Here is a 15,356-nt window from a genome sequence, read left to right as displayed (position 1 = left end):
ACATAAGTATCTTATAGATTATATCTTGTCTTGACTGTCCTTTTATTAAAATATTTAAAGGTGAAATTGAGTCAGATCAAATAACAATCCTTGTTGGTTGAGCTTCTTCCACGCATTGGATGGCTAGTAAAATAGCAATTAGTTGGGTAATGAAAACTGATGCTAATGTCTTTTTTAGAATATTTATTTGAAAACTTTGAACATTTACTGCTGCAGCTGTACGTCCTCATATTAGGTCCTTAGATCCATCCGTGTATACATGGTTTATTGAGGAGTAAACCTCATTTAAATACTGTTGTACAAAACTTCCCTTTAGTTGGTTTAGATATTTCAATCTTAGATTGATGAAGATAAAGATCAACCACAGGCATGGAAAATAACCATGGAGGTACATAGGTACACTAACAGTTGGGTTAACTTTAATTTGTGTAATACCCAAATTCATAGCATCCTTATTTACTGTCCAACTGAAACTTCTGATGTTATTTTCCCATATTCCCAGCACTCCTTTATTATTTCCTTAGCTGGGTGACTCTCTGAATGTCATTTAAAATTAACCCAACCCAAGCACAGATTACATTTTTACTTAATGGCTTAAAAGAAAACACCACCGTTTTCAATATTTTACTGTTTACGTCAACTTAGAGGAATTAATACATACCTAATTGTTTTTCATTGTGTGCACTTAATCTTTGTACAGCTCGTTGTGAATGTGTTAGCATTTAGTCTAGCCCCAATTATTCCTTAGGATCCAAACAGGGATGAATTTAGAAGGTCTTTATTTCACAATTCCCCATGTTCCTATGTAAACTCATTTTTAAACTTAAAGTCACTTGATAATATTATTTCCAAGTACGAGTTTTCGTGTTTTTATGGGCTTTTAACAAAAAACAAACAACAACAAAGAGAATTAATGAATATAGAAGTTTGTTTCTGTCCAAAAGCAAAAACTAAATAAACACATTCAGATGGTGTGGTATTTACCAGCAGGATTTCTTCAGACCTACACTTAAAGGTGCAGTGTGTAAATTTTAGCGGCATCTAGTGGTGAGGTTGCGAATTGCAACCAACGGCTCAGTCCACTCTCACCCCTCGCTTTTGAAACGCATAAGAGAAACTATGGTAGCCGCCACCAGAAAAACATGTCATCAACGGAGACAACTTAGTAAAAAATGTGTCCATTAAGGGCTTCTGTAGAAACATGGCGGCACAAAATGGCGACTTCCATGTAATGGGACCCTCAGTGTATGTAGATAAAACATCTCATTCTAAGGTAGTGCTGCACAATTAATCGCATCGCAATCGCGATGTCAGCCTGTGCGATTATATGACAGCAAAATGTTGCAATTATATTAAATAAATAAATGTGTGGACTTGTTAACACAAACTTTCTGATAACAGTTTGATGATTTTCCTTGCTGTTTAAAAAAAGAAAGAAAAACGAATAAAAAAGGCAGTGCACGTGTGGCATGCACGTGTGTGGTGTGCGTCATCACTTATACCAGAGCGAAGATGGATGCAGAGGAGGTTGACAGTGATCTGGTAGCTAAAAAAAAACTCTATGTCTGTTGTATGGCGGTATTTTGGATTTAGGATTACTGACACTGAGCAGTTGCTACATCACGTGGCAATACGAAAACATTTCTGGTTTTACAAATACACATTTTAGCTAAACTGTGTGTGGATTTTCCTTAAAACCCATCAAGTTGACTCATGATACCATTTAGTATAATCGCACAATATTAGCATCAATAACCGCAATGGGGAAAATTACCCAAATCGTGCAGCCCTATTCTAAGGTAATAAAAACACAGTGGTTCATTATAAAAAAGGTCTTTATACACCCCGATAATATAGTTTTGTATATTATTTTGCAATTCTGTCAAGAGATCCTTTTAAAAAATACACACTGCACCTTTAATTATCATTGTTGAATAAAGACAGACTTGACTATTTTGTACAATGTCTTTTTTTATGAGCTAACAGAAAAATTGATGTGCTGAAATTCATCCCACATGAAGAGCAACTGTATGTCTTCTCTCCAGTTTGCACACTCTCCTGTGTTTTTAGGATTTCAGAGGCAGGACGACTCTGAACCTCCGACCCCAATTCTGAACCCTTGTCAGTTTTGATTTCGGTATATAATCGCCGGTGTTGTTTAACATAATTGACCCTGGCGTGGACTTTTTGGTGCAAATTCAAATTGTTAACCAACTTAAAAGTCTTTCCACACAAAACACACAAGTGGGGTTTCACTTCATCTGAATGAAATTTTGTAAAGTGTCTTATTAGGTGTGAGCGCAAGATAAATCTTTTGGAACATTGATCACAATTAAACGGCTTTTCGTGTTCGTTGATGTGAAACAGCTGATGTTTGGTGAATATTCTCATGTCTATGAACTTTTTGTCACATTTGGGACACTGTAATCCTTCTCCATGACGAACCTTTAAATGAGTCTTCAGGTCTCTTAGATGGGCAAAAGTCTCCTGGCACTGATGATGACAAACATAAGGCTTCTCTCCAGTGTGAGCTCTTATGTGACTCTTTAAGTTTTTTTTATGTCTGAAAGTTTTTCCACACTCGGGGCATTTAAAACGCTTCTCTCCAGTGTGACTTCTTATGTGAACCTCGAGATTTCCTTTATTTGCGAAAGCTTTTCCACATCGAGGGCACTTGAAAGGTTTCTCTCCAGTGTGAAGCATCATGTGACACTTCAGGATTTGATTTGACTTAAAAGTCTTTCCGCACAGCGTGCAGGTGAAAGGCTCTCCGGTGTGATTTACTTTGTGTCTATTAAGCTGTTCCATGTTTCTGAAACTTGTCCCGCATGTATGACATATAAAACAGTTTTCTCTAGTGTGAATTCTTCTGTGATTATTGAGTGTTGCTTTTTGTGTGAAACTCTTTCCACAGTGATGGCAGGTGAAAGGTTTCTCTCCGCTGTGAATTCGCATGTGATTCGTTAGGTTTCCTTTGAGCGAGAAACTTCTTCCACACTGTTGGCAGGTGAATTGGTTTTCTCCTGTGTGGGTCATCATATGGCTTTTAAGGTTTGCGTTTTGAGTGAAGCTCTTTCCACAACGCTCACAAGAGAAAGGCCTCTCTCCTGTATGACTTCTCATGTGTCTATTAAGATGCCCTTTACATATGAAACTTTTGTCACATTGATGACAGGTGAAAGGCCTCTCACCGGTGTGAACTCGCATGTGTTTCCTAAGGTTTCCTTTGAGCGAGAAACTCTTACCACATAGCTTGCAAGTGAAAGGAATCTTTCCTGTGTGGATTATCATGTGTCGATTGAGTTGCTCTTTACATATGAACGTTTTTTCACATTGATGGCAGGTGAAGGATTTGGATCCTGTTTTTTCAGCACTTTTTTGCAAGATATTATCACTCTGTGAGCCAAAGACAGATTTTTCTTCGGTTATCGAATCCTCAGGTTTCTCCACATCAGCAAGTTTATGAACGTCCACTTTAAGGTCTAAAATCAACATATAACATTGACATATCAGTTAAAGATCAACAAAAGTAAATACATTGCAAAAAAAGGCAGCATGAAGTTAAAACAACTTGGTTTTGCAAGTCAATTCAACCTACTATTTTAAGTTTTGACTTAAAACGTTGACATAACTCATAATTTCAAGTTGAAATTGTCTAACTACATTTTAACAAGTAACATAAAAATATATGTTGATTTAATGTTGCATTTTTTACAGTATACAAAATACAAGCACTATCTAATGGCAGAAAGATTGAAATTTGAATGTGCAAAATATTAATACTGAGAGTATCACATAAACGCATTTAATTCTGCAACATTGAACAACCAAAAATTTCCAGAAAACAATAAATGAAAAGATTAGTGAACAGAAGAACTAGTAAAACTAAATAAAAGTGCAAGAATAAAGCATGAGAAAAAACTCCTATAATGTTAATAATAAAGTCGCAATTTTGACAATATGTATAAAGTTATGTGAACAGCAGATCAGTGAAGCGGATATCAAATTTGGTACACACATTAAAAAATTCACATGAAATCATATTTAGGCTATACAGTTTTCTTAATATTCACTTATTTTTACAAATATTATGACTTACTATTCTTGCGATTTTATTCATTTAGTTTACTTGTGGCACTAACCTTATATTTAATCATCTATTTCAAACACTGTGAGGTAAATCTTGCATTATCATAACTTTAATCTCAACATGCAATATGACCGTGCGAAGAAAAAACGATTGTTTACATCAGTGATTCTCAACTATAGGGACAATGAAAAACACCTTTTTCTTCCTGATCATCTTCAGTCTTTATTTGGTATGGTTCTGTAAGTTTAATGTCCTCAGTCTCTTCTTTAATAACCGCCATCTGTAACACAGATCTCAGTTGGTTGTTTGGAAGTTTTCTTGTTTGCCACTTTTTTGTTGCGTTTGGTATAACGGAAATAATAAAAAAAACAATCAATTATAAATGTTGGGCCATTTACACCAACTACCATCGCATGAAAACAGCATCACAGTATTACATTCAAACACGGTTACATTGATTTCACAACAATATCGATGTCCTACATGTAAATTGTCATGTATTAGAGAAAGGACATAAAAACTATTCTCAACTGTTTATATGTTTGATCAACGTCAAATAAATAAAAACACAAACCTCTCCTAAGCACAGGCGCCCTGGGCCAACTAATATGACGTCACACAATCAGCGCAAAATAAAAGTCTTTGCTGTTTAAAGGCCACTTGTATTCGAAACGTTACACTACTGCCATCTTTCGGATATATTTGTGTCCTGCAGTTTCTAATACCTCACATTCTCCTTGTCAGTCCTGTTCTTAAAGGGATAGTTCACCCTAAAATAAAATTTCTGTCATCATTTTCGCATCATGTTGTTTCAAACCTGTATAAATGCTGAATACAACGAAAGATATGTTAAGGACCATTTGTAACCAAATCGTTCATGAGCCCCATTCACTTTCATAGTAGTCTTTTTTTGCTACATGGAAGTGAATGAGGCTCAGTTTGAATACAAACACAATAGTACAATATATATAATACATTATATGTATGATAATATAAAATATAGCCTACTGTAATGGTAAGATCATCTACACTGAAAAAAAAAATGATTCATTCAATTTAATCATTTTTTTTTAAGTTAAGTGGTTGCAATCAATTTATTTAAGCTACATTTAAACAAAAAAGATTAGAACAACAAAACAAAACAAAAAACTTTTGTTTAAATGTAGCTTAAATAAATTAATTTCAACCATTTACCTTAAAAAACTGAGTAATTGAATAAATCATTTTTTCAGTGTATTACATGTATCCTTCACTTCTGTTAATAGTTAAGGATTCTGTTTTGTTTAAAAAAGATCTCAGCAAAAAGAATAAACAGACTAATTTCATCAGTTATTTTTATTTCAGACTACAATTTAATAAGTTAATATATTAAAGTGCACCTATTTCATTGCTAAAAAAATTGCTATTTTGTGTATTTGGTATAATACTGTGTGTTTGCATGGTTTATAGTTAAAAAACACAATATTTTCCACATACCGTGTTGTGTCCCTGATTGGCCAGCTAATCTGTACGTTGTGATTGGCCTGAATACCTCAGATGTCAGTCAGCCAGAAATGTGACACTCATTACCATGTTTGAAAGATTCGCTCACAATGCAATGAGTTAACTTATAGGCTTATGATAATGTCGAGCTCTACGTCAACAGGCCCAGGAAGTAAACTGTTGTGTAAAATCTGTGTGTTTGTTGTAGTCAAAAAAAAAAGAGATTTACAAAACGATAACATGTGTCATCGTTTACTTTGGTGTATGTACCTTTTGCATATCGTTAACATGTACTAATACATACCAAAGAAAATGTACTGGGGTCACACATTTATTCTCACCCTGAGAGTAATTTAATATCTACTTGGCTTATGGGGGAGACTGGAGTACCCACAGCAACACAGCAGGAAGATCATGCAAACTCCACGCAACGTCAGCCAGAACTCAAACCAGGGACTTTCTTCATGATAGCATACTATTGTCACAGATCCACTTATTTTACAGAATCAAGGTATTTATGTAAGTTGGATGCACGATTATGACCAAAATCATGATTGTCAAGTTATTCCCCTTGATGCTGTAATTGTATTGTATGATTAATTTCAATTAAAGAATTCATTTAAGATTCTTTAAGAAGCTTTACAATCATAAAACCATATTCATGAAGAGGATGCATCTAAACAAACATACAATCAAGGTTTATTTAGAAAACTTTGATTATAAAAACAGCAAATACACAACTAGAAAGAGTGCACAATATAAACAAAATCTGTTAACAATACGCAATGTTGTGCTTAAAGTATTAAAATCAAAAATAACAAATTACATTAAAATATATTTGCGTAAACTGAAAATTATTTAACCAAAATAAATGTTACATTCTTTCTGGGAAAAGCATCACTCTTTGCTTTGCCAGTCTCCCTGCTATCTGTAGCAACCTAATATTTTGACTACATAATATTTAATCAAAAATTATTCTGTCATTGCAAACTATTGTGATACTCATACTGTGATATTTCAGGTATCATAGTATTTTTTGATTTGACTATCCCAAATGCTTATCCATCTGGTTATTTGTGCAGTGTGACATTTTTTAAAAGAATCTCTTGACAGAAATGCAAAATAATATACAAAACTTATATTATCAGGGGTGTATAAAGACCTTTCATAATGAACCGTTATGTTTTTATTAACTTAGAACGAGACATTTTTATCTACATACACCAAGGGTCCCCTTACATGGAAGTCGCCATTTTGTGCCGCCATGTTTCTACAGAAGCCCTTAACGGACAAACTCTTTTACTAAGTTGTCTCCAATGATGATATGTTAGTCCTGTGTCGGCTACCGTAGTTTCTCTATGCGTTTCAAAAGCAAGGGGTGAGGTGTGAACTGAGCTGTTGGTTGCAATTTGCAACCTCCCCACTAGATGCCGCTAAAATTTACACACTGCACCTTTAAAAGCCTGTTATATTTATGCTAGATGACTGCTGCTATAACAGGGATCTCAAACCCTGATTCTGGATCCTGGACATTTTAGTTTTAAACCCTTCTTTTCAACACACCTGACTCTAACAACTTGGTTAAGCTGTGTTTGATTCGGGTTGGTGTAAGGAAAATGCTAAAGGAAATAAAGAAAGCACAGATTTGTTTTTGCCTCTGAGCTGTAATATCTTTTGAGACATTATTTTCAGTTTATAAGCCACTAGAATTTTTTTCGGTTATGAAATCAGTAGCACATATATTCAGCTGTCCCCAGGTTTGTCCAGAGAATCAAACCTGCTCTTCTTAAACATATAGTGACACCCTTCATGGAGGTGAATCTCGAGACGACCTTTATATTTGAAACCCCTTCCGCAGTCCTGGCACCTGTACGGCTTCTCTTCAGTGTGAATTCCCATATGGTTTATAAGACTTCCTTGGTTCTTGAGAGCTTTTCCGCATTGCTGGCACATGAAAAGCTTTCTTTTACTGTGCATTCTCACATGTTTTATTAGGTCTTTTAAGGATTTGAATTGCTTCTCACAAAACTCACATCCATAAGGCTTCTTTACATTTATGTGAACCTTCTTGTGGTTTTTAAGTTGTTTTGAGTATTTGAAACTCATTCCACAATGGCACATGAAAGGCTTCGGTCTAGTGTGAACTTCCATGTGGTTGACAAGGCTTGATTCGTCTTTGAAACTCTTTTCACACTGGGTGCAGACGAAAAACTTTTCTTCGGAGTGAACTTCCATGTGGTTAACAAGGCTTGATTCGTCTTTGAAACTCTCTTTACAATGGATGCATACGAAAAACCTTTCTTCGGAGTGAATGCTCATGTGGTTCTCAAGGAATCCTTTGTATTTAAAACCCCGTCCACAGTACTGGCACTTGTACGGCTTCTCATCAGTGTGAATTCCCATATGGTTTATAAGAGTTCCTCGGTTTTTGAATGTTTTTCCGCATTGCTGGCACACGAAAAGCTCTTCGCTACTGTGAATTTTCACGTGGCGTCTTAGGTCTCTTAAGGATTTGAATTGCTTTTTACAAAAAGGACATTTATAAAGCTTCTTTACATTAACGTGAATCTTCATGTGGTCTTTAAGTAGTTCGAAGGATTGGAAACTCGTTCCACAATGGCATTTGAAAGGGTTCGATCTAGTGTGAACCGCCACATGGTTTCCACTCATTTGCGGCACTGAATTTTCCTCTTCTGGCATTTGAGCTGTAATATCTTGTGAGATATTGTTTCCAGGTTGAAAGCAGTTAAGAGGTTTATCTTCAGGTGTCTGATACTGATGTTGCTCTTCACTTTCCCTTTTCAATTCCATCAGATCTAAAACAGAGCACATAAAAACAGAAGTGATAAAGGTGAAAATTAAAAAACAAACTAGCCGTTTCTAATTTCCACTCTCCTTGGTTAAGCTTTAAATGAATACATTGGATATTGTTGGCAATAAACAGCAGCGTTTTCAATAAAATGTGCTAATGAACTGCGTCAAGGGTAGCCTAACCGAATTATGTCAAAGAATATATTCAACTGTAAAACTATACTTTTGAAACTTCTATGTATTTGTTGCCCTGAAATACATTTTAAAATATGTTACTGAAATATATTTAATTAAGCTTTACTTTCTGCAAAATGTATTTAGCATATATTTTGGCCAGAGAAATTTATTTTTTGGCCATATTTGTAATCTTTTTTTACTTCTCAAATTAGTGTGAAATAGTTTCAGAAGCCGCCCCTAATTCAATCCTAAATCTAACAATCTTTCAAATCCTCCAGAAAACAGTGTGAGGCGCACTTGAGAGCTCATTTATTTCAGACAGAAATCTTTTGGATTTGTTTATTTGTGAAATTGGTACAAATAATTAAGGGCAGTTCTGCGTTCGTTGTGGCAGCACAGCACAATAATTTTAATTCTTGTAGTATTTGAATAAAAACCTGGGGATCCCACCAATTTATATTTTTGTGGTTTACAGGGGGTCCCTCAATGCTTTAAGGAAGTCCGGGACCACCCCAGCCCCCCCTCAATTTAAACACTTCTTAAAGGACAAGTTCGGTATTTTACACTTAAAGCCCTGTTTTCAAATTGTTTATGATGAAATAGAACGATTTTGACTGAAATTTGGACACATGATGCTGTCCCGAGAATTTTCAGGTGTTTGTTGTATCAGCCCCCACCTCTACAGTGGCTGCATAGGTGCACAGGAACAATCCTTCCTAAAATGCATTAAACTTTCATTTACAAAGACGTGAAACTTACCGAGCGGTCAGGGGTGTTCACTGATATTCTCACACAAAAATCACTGCAAACGATGCTTTCCAACAGGTTTTATCGTAGTTTTTGCCAACTCCATTGACTTGTATTAGATGTGCTGTGAGGTATTACTCCGCGCCGGGAATGTTGTTTGTATTCTTGCAATTGTCAAAGGTGGATTATCGCCACCAACTGGGCTGGAGTGTCTATTATTCAAGCTCTAAGCGGAAGAATGTACGGGTGTGAGGCGTTTGGAAAAATAGGTCCACAAGTTTACAACGAATCCTAAAACAGCTGTTGGAAAGCATCTTTTGCAGCGATTTTTGTGCGAGCATATCAGTGAACACCCCTGACCACTCGGTGAGTTTCACGTCTTTGTAAACAAAAGTTTAATGCGTTTTAGGAAGGATTGTTCCTGTGCACCTATACACCCATTGTAGAGGCGGGAGGCGAAACAACAAACAACCGAAAACTCTCGGGCCAGCATCTTATATCCAAATTTCAGTCAAAAACGTTCTATTTCATCATAAACAATCTGAAAACAGGGCTTTAAGTGTAAAATACCGAACTTGTCCTTAATGAATGCTACGAAAGGCTGAAAAAGCATAGTGATTCGGCGGGATGTTATGTATGGGCCCATAAGAGGCGCACCCAGCTTCATGAGTTTCATCAACTGCTCCAGGACCTGCACCTAGATGACAGCTGCTTTCAGCGGCACTTCTGACTGAGCCGGTACTAATTAAACTAATTGTGCAGGTATAACATTGAATTTGCCTTTTCTTTTGATTTACTTCTTTTATATATTGTAAATAATCACATCTTTTCATCCTCTCTTGTAAATATTGTTATCTTTTTTCATCCCTTACTCTAGTAAATCTTTAATAATTTTTAATCAAGTTTAGATTGTTATGGTTTTCTTGTTTTCAAATGATAACTGGACTCAAGTCTCCAAAAGGAATGGCTGGGTGATTCGCAATTCTTGTTTGTGCATCCTTGTTTCCTTTCGGAATGGAGTACAAAGTATTACGTGAAATGGCATATCCTCATTCCTCACGTATAAAGTTCATTCTCCATATAAATAATCAAGTGCATTAAAAGCATCAAATATTTAATAAGAAAAATAAAGTTAAATACATACTTGAGTTAGATTTCATGGCCTTACTACATTAAAATAAAGACATTCTTAAAAGTGCTGTAAAATTATGTGTGTATATCACTGATAATTTATATAGATTATATTGAATATTAAATATACAGTCTACATTTACAATAATTTAATGATTATACTAGGACTGGGTTTCGATTCAGATGTTCCAGATCGATTCAATTTCTATTCGCAAGCTATCAAATCGATTCGGTTGTAGGTTCGATTTTCGGTTCAAGGCGATTTTTGTACTCAATTCTCAATTCAACTCAATGAATATAGATTATATAGAATATTATATTAGAATATATTAGAATATAGACTGAATGAATGAATGACAGGCTCGCCTCTCTCTCCTTGGTAACATTGCTCAAGGCAAAAAAGACGGTGACATCTAGTGGAAAAGACTAGTAATTAGATTAACGTTAATCTTAGGTTCAATGTTTGCAGAAATAAAATTGGAAAGATCGATTCGTGGTCTGTGAGAATCGATTTTTAATCAACCACGGGGGGGGGGAACGATTAATCGAAAAATCGATTTTTTTGCCCAGCCCTAGATTATGCTAACATTTTTATGCGCGTTTAAAAACGTGGCGATGTGAATTATACGTGCGTCACGTTTAGTTGATAAAGCACTTCTACATAGGATACACTTGTGTATCCTCGCTCATGACTCAAAAAATTCTTCAAAAAATGACTAAAAAAGCCATCCTCGTTCCTGACGGTGCAATTAAAGAATTGCAATGTCCTACAAGATGGCGGAGCTCCATTGGTTTCGTAGGATGTAGGAGCGAGGAGATAAGGATGCATATTGAGAAGCACCCACTGTCATATTGCTGCATTCTCATACACTACACAACAACGCGGGTCCAATCACAAATAACTATTTTTTACTACTATTGTGAGTGTATTTGCTACAGGATATAATTCAAATGAATGTACAAATGTTTGCCATAACTATTCTAGTCTTAACATAACTTTTGTGTTTTAATTGTGGTTTACTATGTTGTGCACAAAGTAACAAAACAAAAACCTTTGGTCATTGTATAAACCATTTATTTATACAGAAAAATCTAATAAAAAATATAAAAACTATATACAGATAACAATTACAACTATTTACATGCAGGAATTAAAGGTTTGGAAGAGTGAGGGTCAAAGTTAAGCAGAAGAGAAAGGAGAGAAAGTCTGGTTCATTCCCTGCAGAGATTGCTGCCTCTTTTTTTAAATTACTCTTTAGGCTCCAAATCAAGCACAGCTGTGCTGTTTTCATAAATTAATTTGTGAATTTGAAATTTGACATATTCTTTTCTCTGAGGCGGCACCATCTGCAGGATAGGGGCCAGACTCAAGAGGAAGATCTCCTCATTTGAGCGTGGAGGCGGCGCTGGAGGGTTCCAGAGTGCTTCTAGAAGCAGCCGGACCAACTCCGATGGCTGCTCCCTTGGCCTTTTCTGCGCTCTTCTTCTTGGTGCTGTATCAAATAATAACACATTTTGTACAATGAGATGGCAGAAAATGATTAAACTCATTCACAAACTGTCAGTGTTGTGTGAGGCTATGACTGTTTAACTGTAAATATTATTATTGCCTGTGCACACCTGTGGGTAGAGCTGCAAATGTTGAAAGGACAGCAGGAAAAGCAGAAGCAGCAGCAGGCTCACTGCCATCAAAAGAACCAGTCGGCTCTGTCATGAAAATATGAGATATTAATACAACATTACGCAAATTGCACAATACACCAGTCAGAGAGAAATTAATTAATTTTCACTTCAATTAATTTTGACATTTCATTATAAAAAAACAACAAAATTCTTTCTGCAAACTTCCTCTGATTAAACACATCAACTCATCAGCAAGAAAGTAAATCCGGCGAGCACATACATATACATATACACATACACATATACAACACACATACATGTAAATTGAGCATGCTTGCCGTATTTACTTTCTATATATTATATATTATATGACTATTGCATGCGATTAATAGTGCAGCCCTAGCTTAAATTGAGTAAAGAGCGTTTTTTACAACTTACCACATTGTCCGACTTCCTCACTCACTTTTTCCAAGCAAAATCCTTTTAATTCCTGTTTCTAAAAGTACGAAGATGTATTGTACTGCTCCGGTGTCCACATACAGCAGCAATGGTAAATGGTAAATGGACTGCATTTATATAGCGGTTTTAACAGACCTATGGCCATCCAAAGCGCTTTACAATTAGCCTCACATTCACACATTCACTCACACATTCATACACCGACGGCGGTGTCAGCCATGCAAGGCGCCAGCCAGCTCGTCAGGAGCAGCTGGGGTTAGGTGTCTTGCTCAAGGACACCTCAACACTTAGTCCGGTGGAGCCGGGGATTGAACCACCAACCTTCCAATTTGTAGACAACCTACATGAACCACTAGGCCACTGCCGCCCCTGAATTAGTCCTCCATTGTTTCATTGAAGTGAATACTAAAGCAAGCTCCTGGTTAACACGGCACGAATATCCGCCAAAGTTCAGATTTTTCAACTCGTGCGATTCACGCAAATAATGCGTTACACCCCATTCAGACCATCAGCGACTAGCAGTAGCAGAGTGACGTGATCTCATTCATTTTTGGAAGCTTGCCGGCTTCTGGCGACAGAGCGAAAGTGTCCGCTGGTGACCGAATGGACGTGTCCAGCAACGTGAAAAAGTTAAGAAAAGTTTAACTTTATGCAAATTTATAAATGAGCAATTTTCAGGAGTGACTTCCAATGGAAGCGAAGCAGTGGAGTTCACGTCAACCTTCTCTCATCAGTTACTGGAGTGGACGGTACTCATTTGTTAAAGGACAACCAGATTTAGAAACGCTTGGTTGAAAGAGACGGGCGACACACAGCAAGAAAGCCGCTTGTGGTCTGAACGATGAGTTACGTGCGTCAACGCCAAAAATGCTAAAATTTGCGTCGCGTCATTCAGATGTTTATGCCGTCTTTGCATTGCTTTAACATATAAATCACTCGCGTTTAACGCTTCATGTGCGTCTAGTACGAGCGTACCATTAGAAAGAGCTGTTACATACATTCTAAAAAACTAATTCTACATCTTGAATATGCCTATATATATATATATATATATATATATATATATATATATATATATATATATAGGTATGTTGCTAACTCCACTGTCGCGGCTAATTTTTTGGTTCCGCTCAACGAAACTCAAGATTTCCTCAGGCGGCGCGCGGCGTTGTGGAAAATAATGCTTCTGTTGGTTATATCACTCACAACAGTGGTATGGCCAGGATATTGTCATTTAAAAAGTGGAGTTGCAGCCCTCAACTGATGTTTATGTTGTCATGTTGTGTATTGGCCACCAGTTGTGTGATTGCAGTACCAGTTTTAGCCACACGTTTTGAGATTGCAGTACCAGTTTTGGCCACAATCCTACATACTGTTCCTTTAACTACTGCGCGAGCTCGCCAAAGTCTGTTGTTTGTAAAATCATCGTTGTTTTTGCTGAAGTTGAGTAAAGACAGTCTTGAAATTGTAAAGACATTTAGTTTAATTGCTAAACTACAAGTGAACAAAATTTGTATAAATTTGAACGACGACCACGGGAGTTTTTCCTCCACCAAAAATCTGCTTAAATGGACAAAGAATGTGAAGCAGCCGCATTGCCATGTAGTCGATGTCTGTATATATAGACTGAATAAAGAGTGTTATTTGGTGTAATTAGTGGTTTGTTTTTTATATATCTGACTTTTCAGAAGTAGAATATGTATAGGAAATGTCAAACAGCTTATCCTGAAAGATTCAGGTCAATATCTCAAAAATTAAAAAAGTTATAGCAAAAAACTTTATAATTTTCATGATCGGTCACACATTTTCATGAATTTTAATGGAAACATGGGACAAAATAAAATGATGATTTTCGAGTTTCAAATGGCCAGTATTTTGTTATTCTTGAACCCACAGACATGATCTTGGTCTCATTTAAAAGCTTTTTTCAAGCTCTTTTTATCTGAACAACTAGTTTTCACATTTAACCATTTTGGAAATTTTAGCAACATACCGACTATATGACATCTTTTAGGAAACGCCTTAGAGACGTATTGCAGAGGAGCAAACTATCAAAATAATAAATCTTGCAGATGTAAATGCAGACATCAAATAGACGTCTCAGATGTATGTGTGCTATCAGGGTGTTGTCGTTTAATATTGACTCAGTATTTTATGTAGATAAAATGTTGTGAATTCTTAGGCTGTAACTCTTTAATATTCCTTCACAGCCATAAACGAAAAATAAAAACTGTACGAACCTAGTATTTGTATATCATTATCTTCCGATTTAATTCCGCATGGTTCTGTAATTTTCATTTCTTCATTTTCCACTTTAAAATCCTCCATCTTGTAAGGCAGCTGTCAGTCGTTCCACCTGGAAGTTTATCCTGTTTGTGAATTTTCTTGTTGTGTGTTGATATATGATCTGTTGAATTAAACCGAATCACGTGCTGTTAGAAAAAACAAACACTGGGTCGCTTATGAGAACCTAAACATTGGCTCTTTACATAAAGTTTTACATTAGCATTAATAACGTTAGTTTGCTTCAGTTTTTTCTGTTTGTGTAGGAAGACAACATTTTTAATCTCACTGATCGCTTTGTGTCGTGCTATACCTTGAATTCGATGTTATAAGCGCTCAAACACAAATATCTTCAGTCACTCAGCCACTTTACAAAGCGCGCTACTGCGTCTTCTTCTCTCACTTTAATATAGGACACAAACTAACGTGTGTGAGTGCATACTGCCACCTACTGCACTGGCTGTGAAACATCACGACAGTTTTCTAATTAAGCAGAGAAGTAAATAGTATGTAAACCCCCATCTTCTCGTCTGTGTGAGAACTTTACAGGTTG

The 15,356-nt window shown here is 36.2% G+C and overlaps 2 protein-coding genes across 5 annotated transcripts; both read right to left on the bottom strand.

Moving 5' to 3' along the window:
• Positions 1–149: 149 nt before the first annotated feature.
• Positions 150–4,765, bottom strand: LOC141367185 (uncharacterized). Of its 2 annotated transcripts, XM_073871806.1 has the most exons (3): positions 4,665–4,765; positions 4,286–4,370; positions 159–3,482 (listed from the first exon to the last, which is right to left on the bottom strand). In XM_073871806.1, the coding sequence occupies exons 2-3, from the start codon at positions 4,368–4,370 to the stop codon at positions 1,951–1,953; spliced, it is 1,617 nt and encodes a 538-aa protein (XP_073727907.1). In that variant the 5' UTR covers positions 4,665–4,765; the 3' UTR covers positions 159–1,950. The 2 variants fall into 2 exon arrangements, with proteins under 2 accessions (XP_073727912.1, XP_073727907.1); XM_073871811.1 differs by lacking the exon at positions 4,286–4,370 and having other exon boundaries at positions 150–3,482; positions 4,665–4,705.
• Positions 4,766–7,216: 2,451 nt separating this feature from the next.
• On the bottom strand, positions 7,217–15,208 carry LOC129441512 (uncharacterized). Of its 3 annotated transcripts, XM_055201178.2 has the most exons (4): positions 15,117–15,208; positions 14,761–14,927; positions 12,059–12,145; positions 11,492–11,931 (listed from the first exon to the last, which is right to left on the bottom strand). In XM_055201178.2, the coding sequence occupies exons 2-4, from the start codon at positions 14,846–14,848 to the stop codon at positions 11,687–11,689; spliced, it is 420 nt and encodes a 139-aa protein (XP_055057153.2). In that variant the 5' UTR covers positions 14,849–14,927; positions 15,117–15,208; the 3' UTR covers positions 11,492–11,686. The 3 variants fall into 3 exon arrangements, with proteins under 3 accessions (XP_055057151.2, XP_055057152.2, XP_055057153.2); XM_055201176.2 differs by lacking the exons at positions 11,492–11,931; positions 12,059–12,145 and adding an exon at positions 7,217–8,388; XM_055201177.2 differs by lacking the exons at positions 11,492–11,931; positions 12,059–12,145 and adding an exon at positions 7,217–8,388 and having other exon boundaries at positions 14,761–14,952; positions 15,117–15,176.
• Positions 15,209–15,356: the final 148 nt, after the last annotated feature.

The sequence above is a fragment of the Misgurnus anguillicaudatus genome, chromosome 2 (genome assembly GCF_027580225.2).
Source record: "Misgurnus anguillicaudatus chromosome 2, ASM2758022v2, whole genome shotgun sequence".
NCBI lineage: Eukaryota > Metazoa > Chordata > Actinopteri > Cypriniformes > Cobitidae > Misgurnus > Misgurnus anguillicaudatus.
This window is presented reverse-complemented; position numbering and strand designations above follow the sequence as displayed.

Excerpts from the sequence above, each read along its gene's own strand:
- LOC141367185 (XM_073871806.1), bottom strand. The coding sequence starts at position 4,370 with ATGGCGGTTATTAAAGAAGAGACTGAGGACATTAAACTTACAGAACCA. Across the intron at positions 3,483-4,285 it reads AGATGATCAGGAAGAAAAAG|ACCTTAAAGTGGACGTTCAT; the intron begins GTGTTTTTCATT and ends TGTTGATTTTAG.
- LOC129441512 (XM_055201176.2), bottom strand. The coding sequence starts at position 14,848 with ATGGAGGATTTTAAAGTGGAAAATGAAGAAATGAAAATTACAGAACCA. Across the intron at positions 8,389-14,760 it reads TAATGATATACAAATACTAG|ATCTGATGGAATTGAAAAGG; the intron begins GTTCGTACAGTT and ends GCTCTGTTTTAG.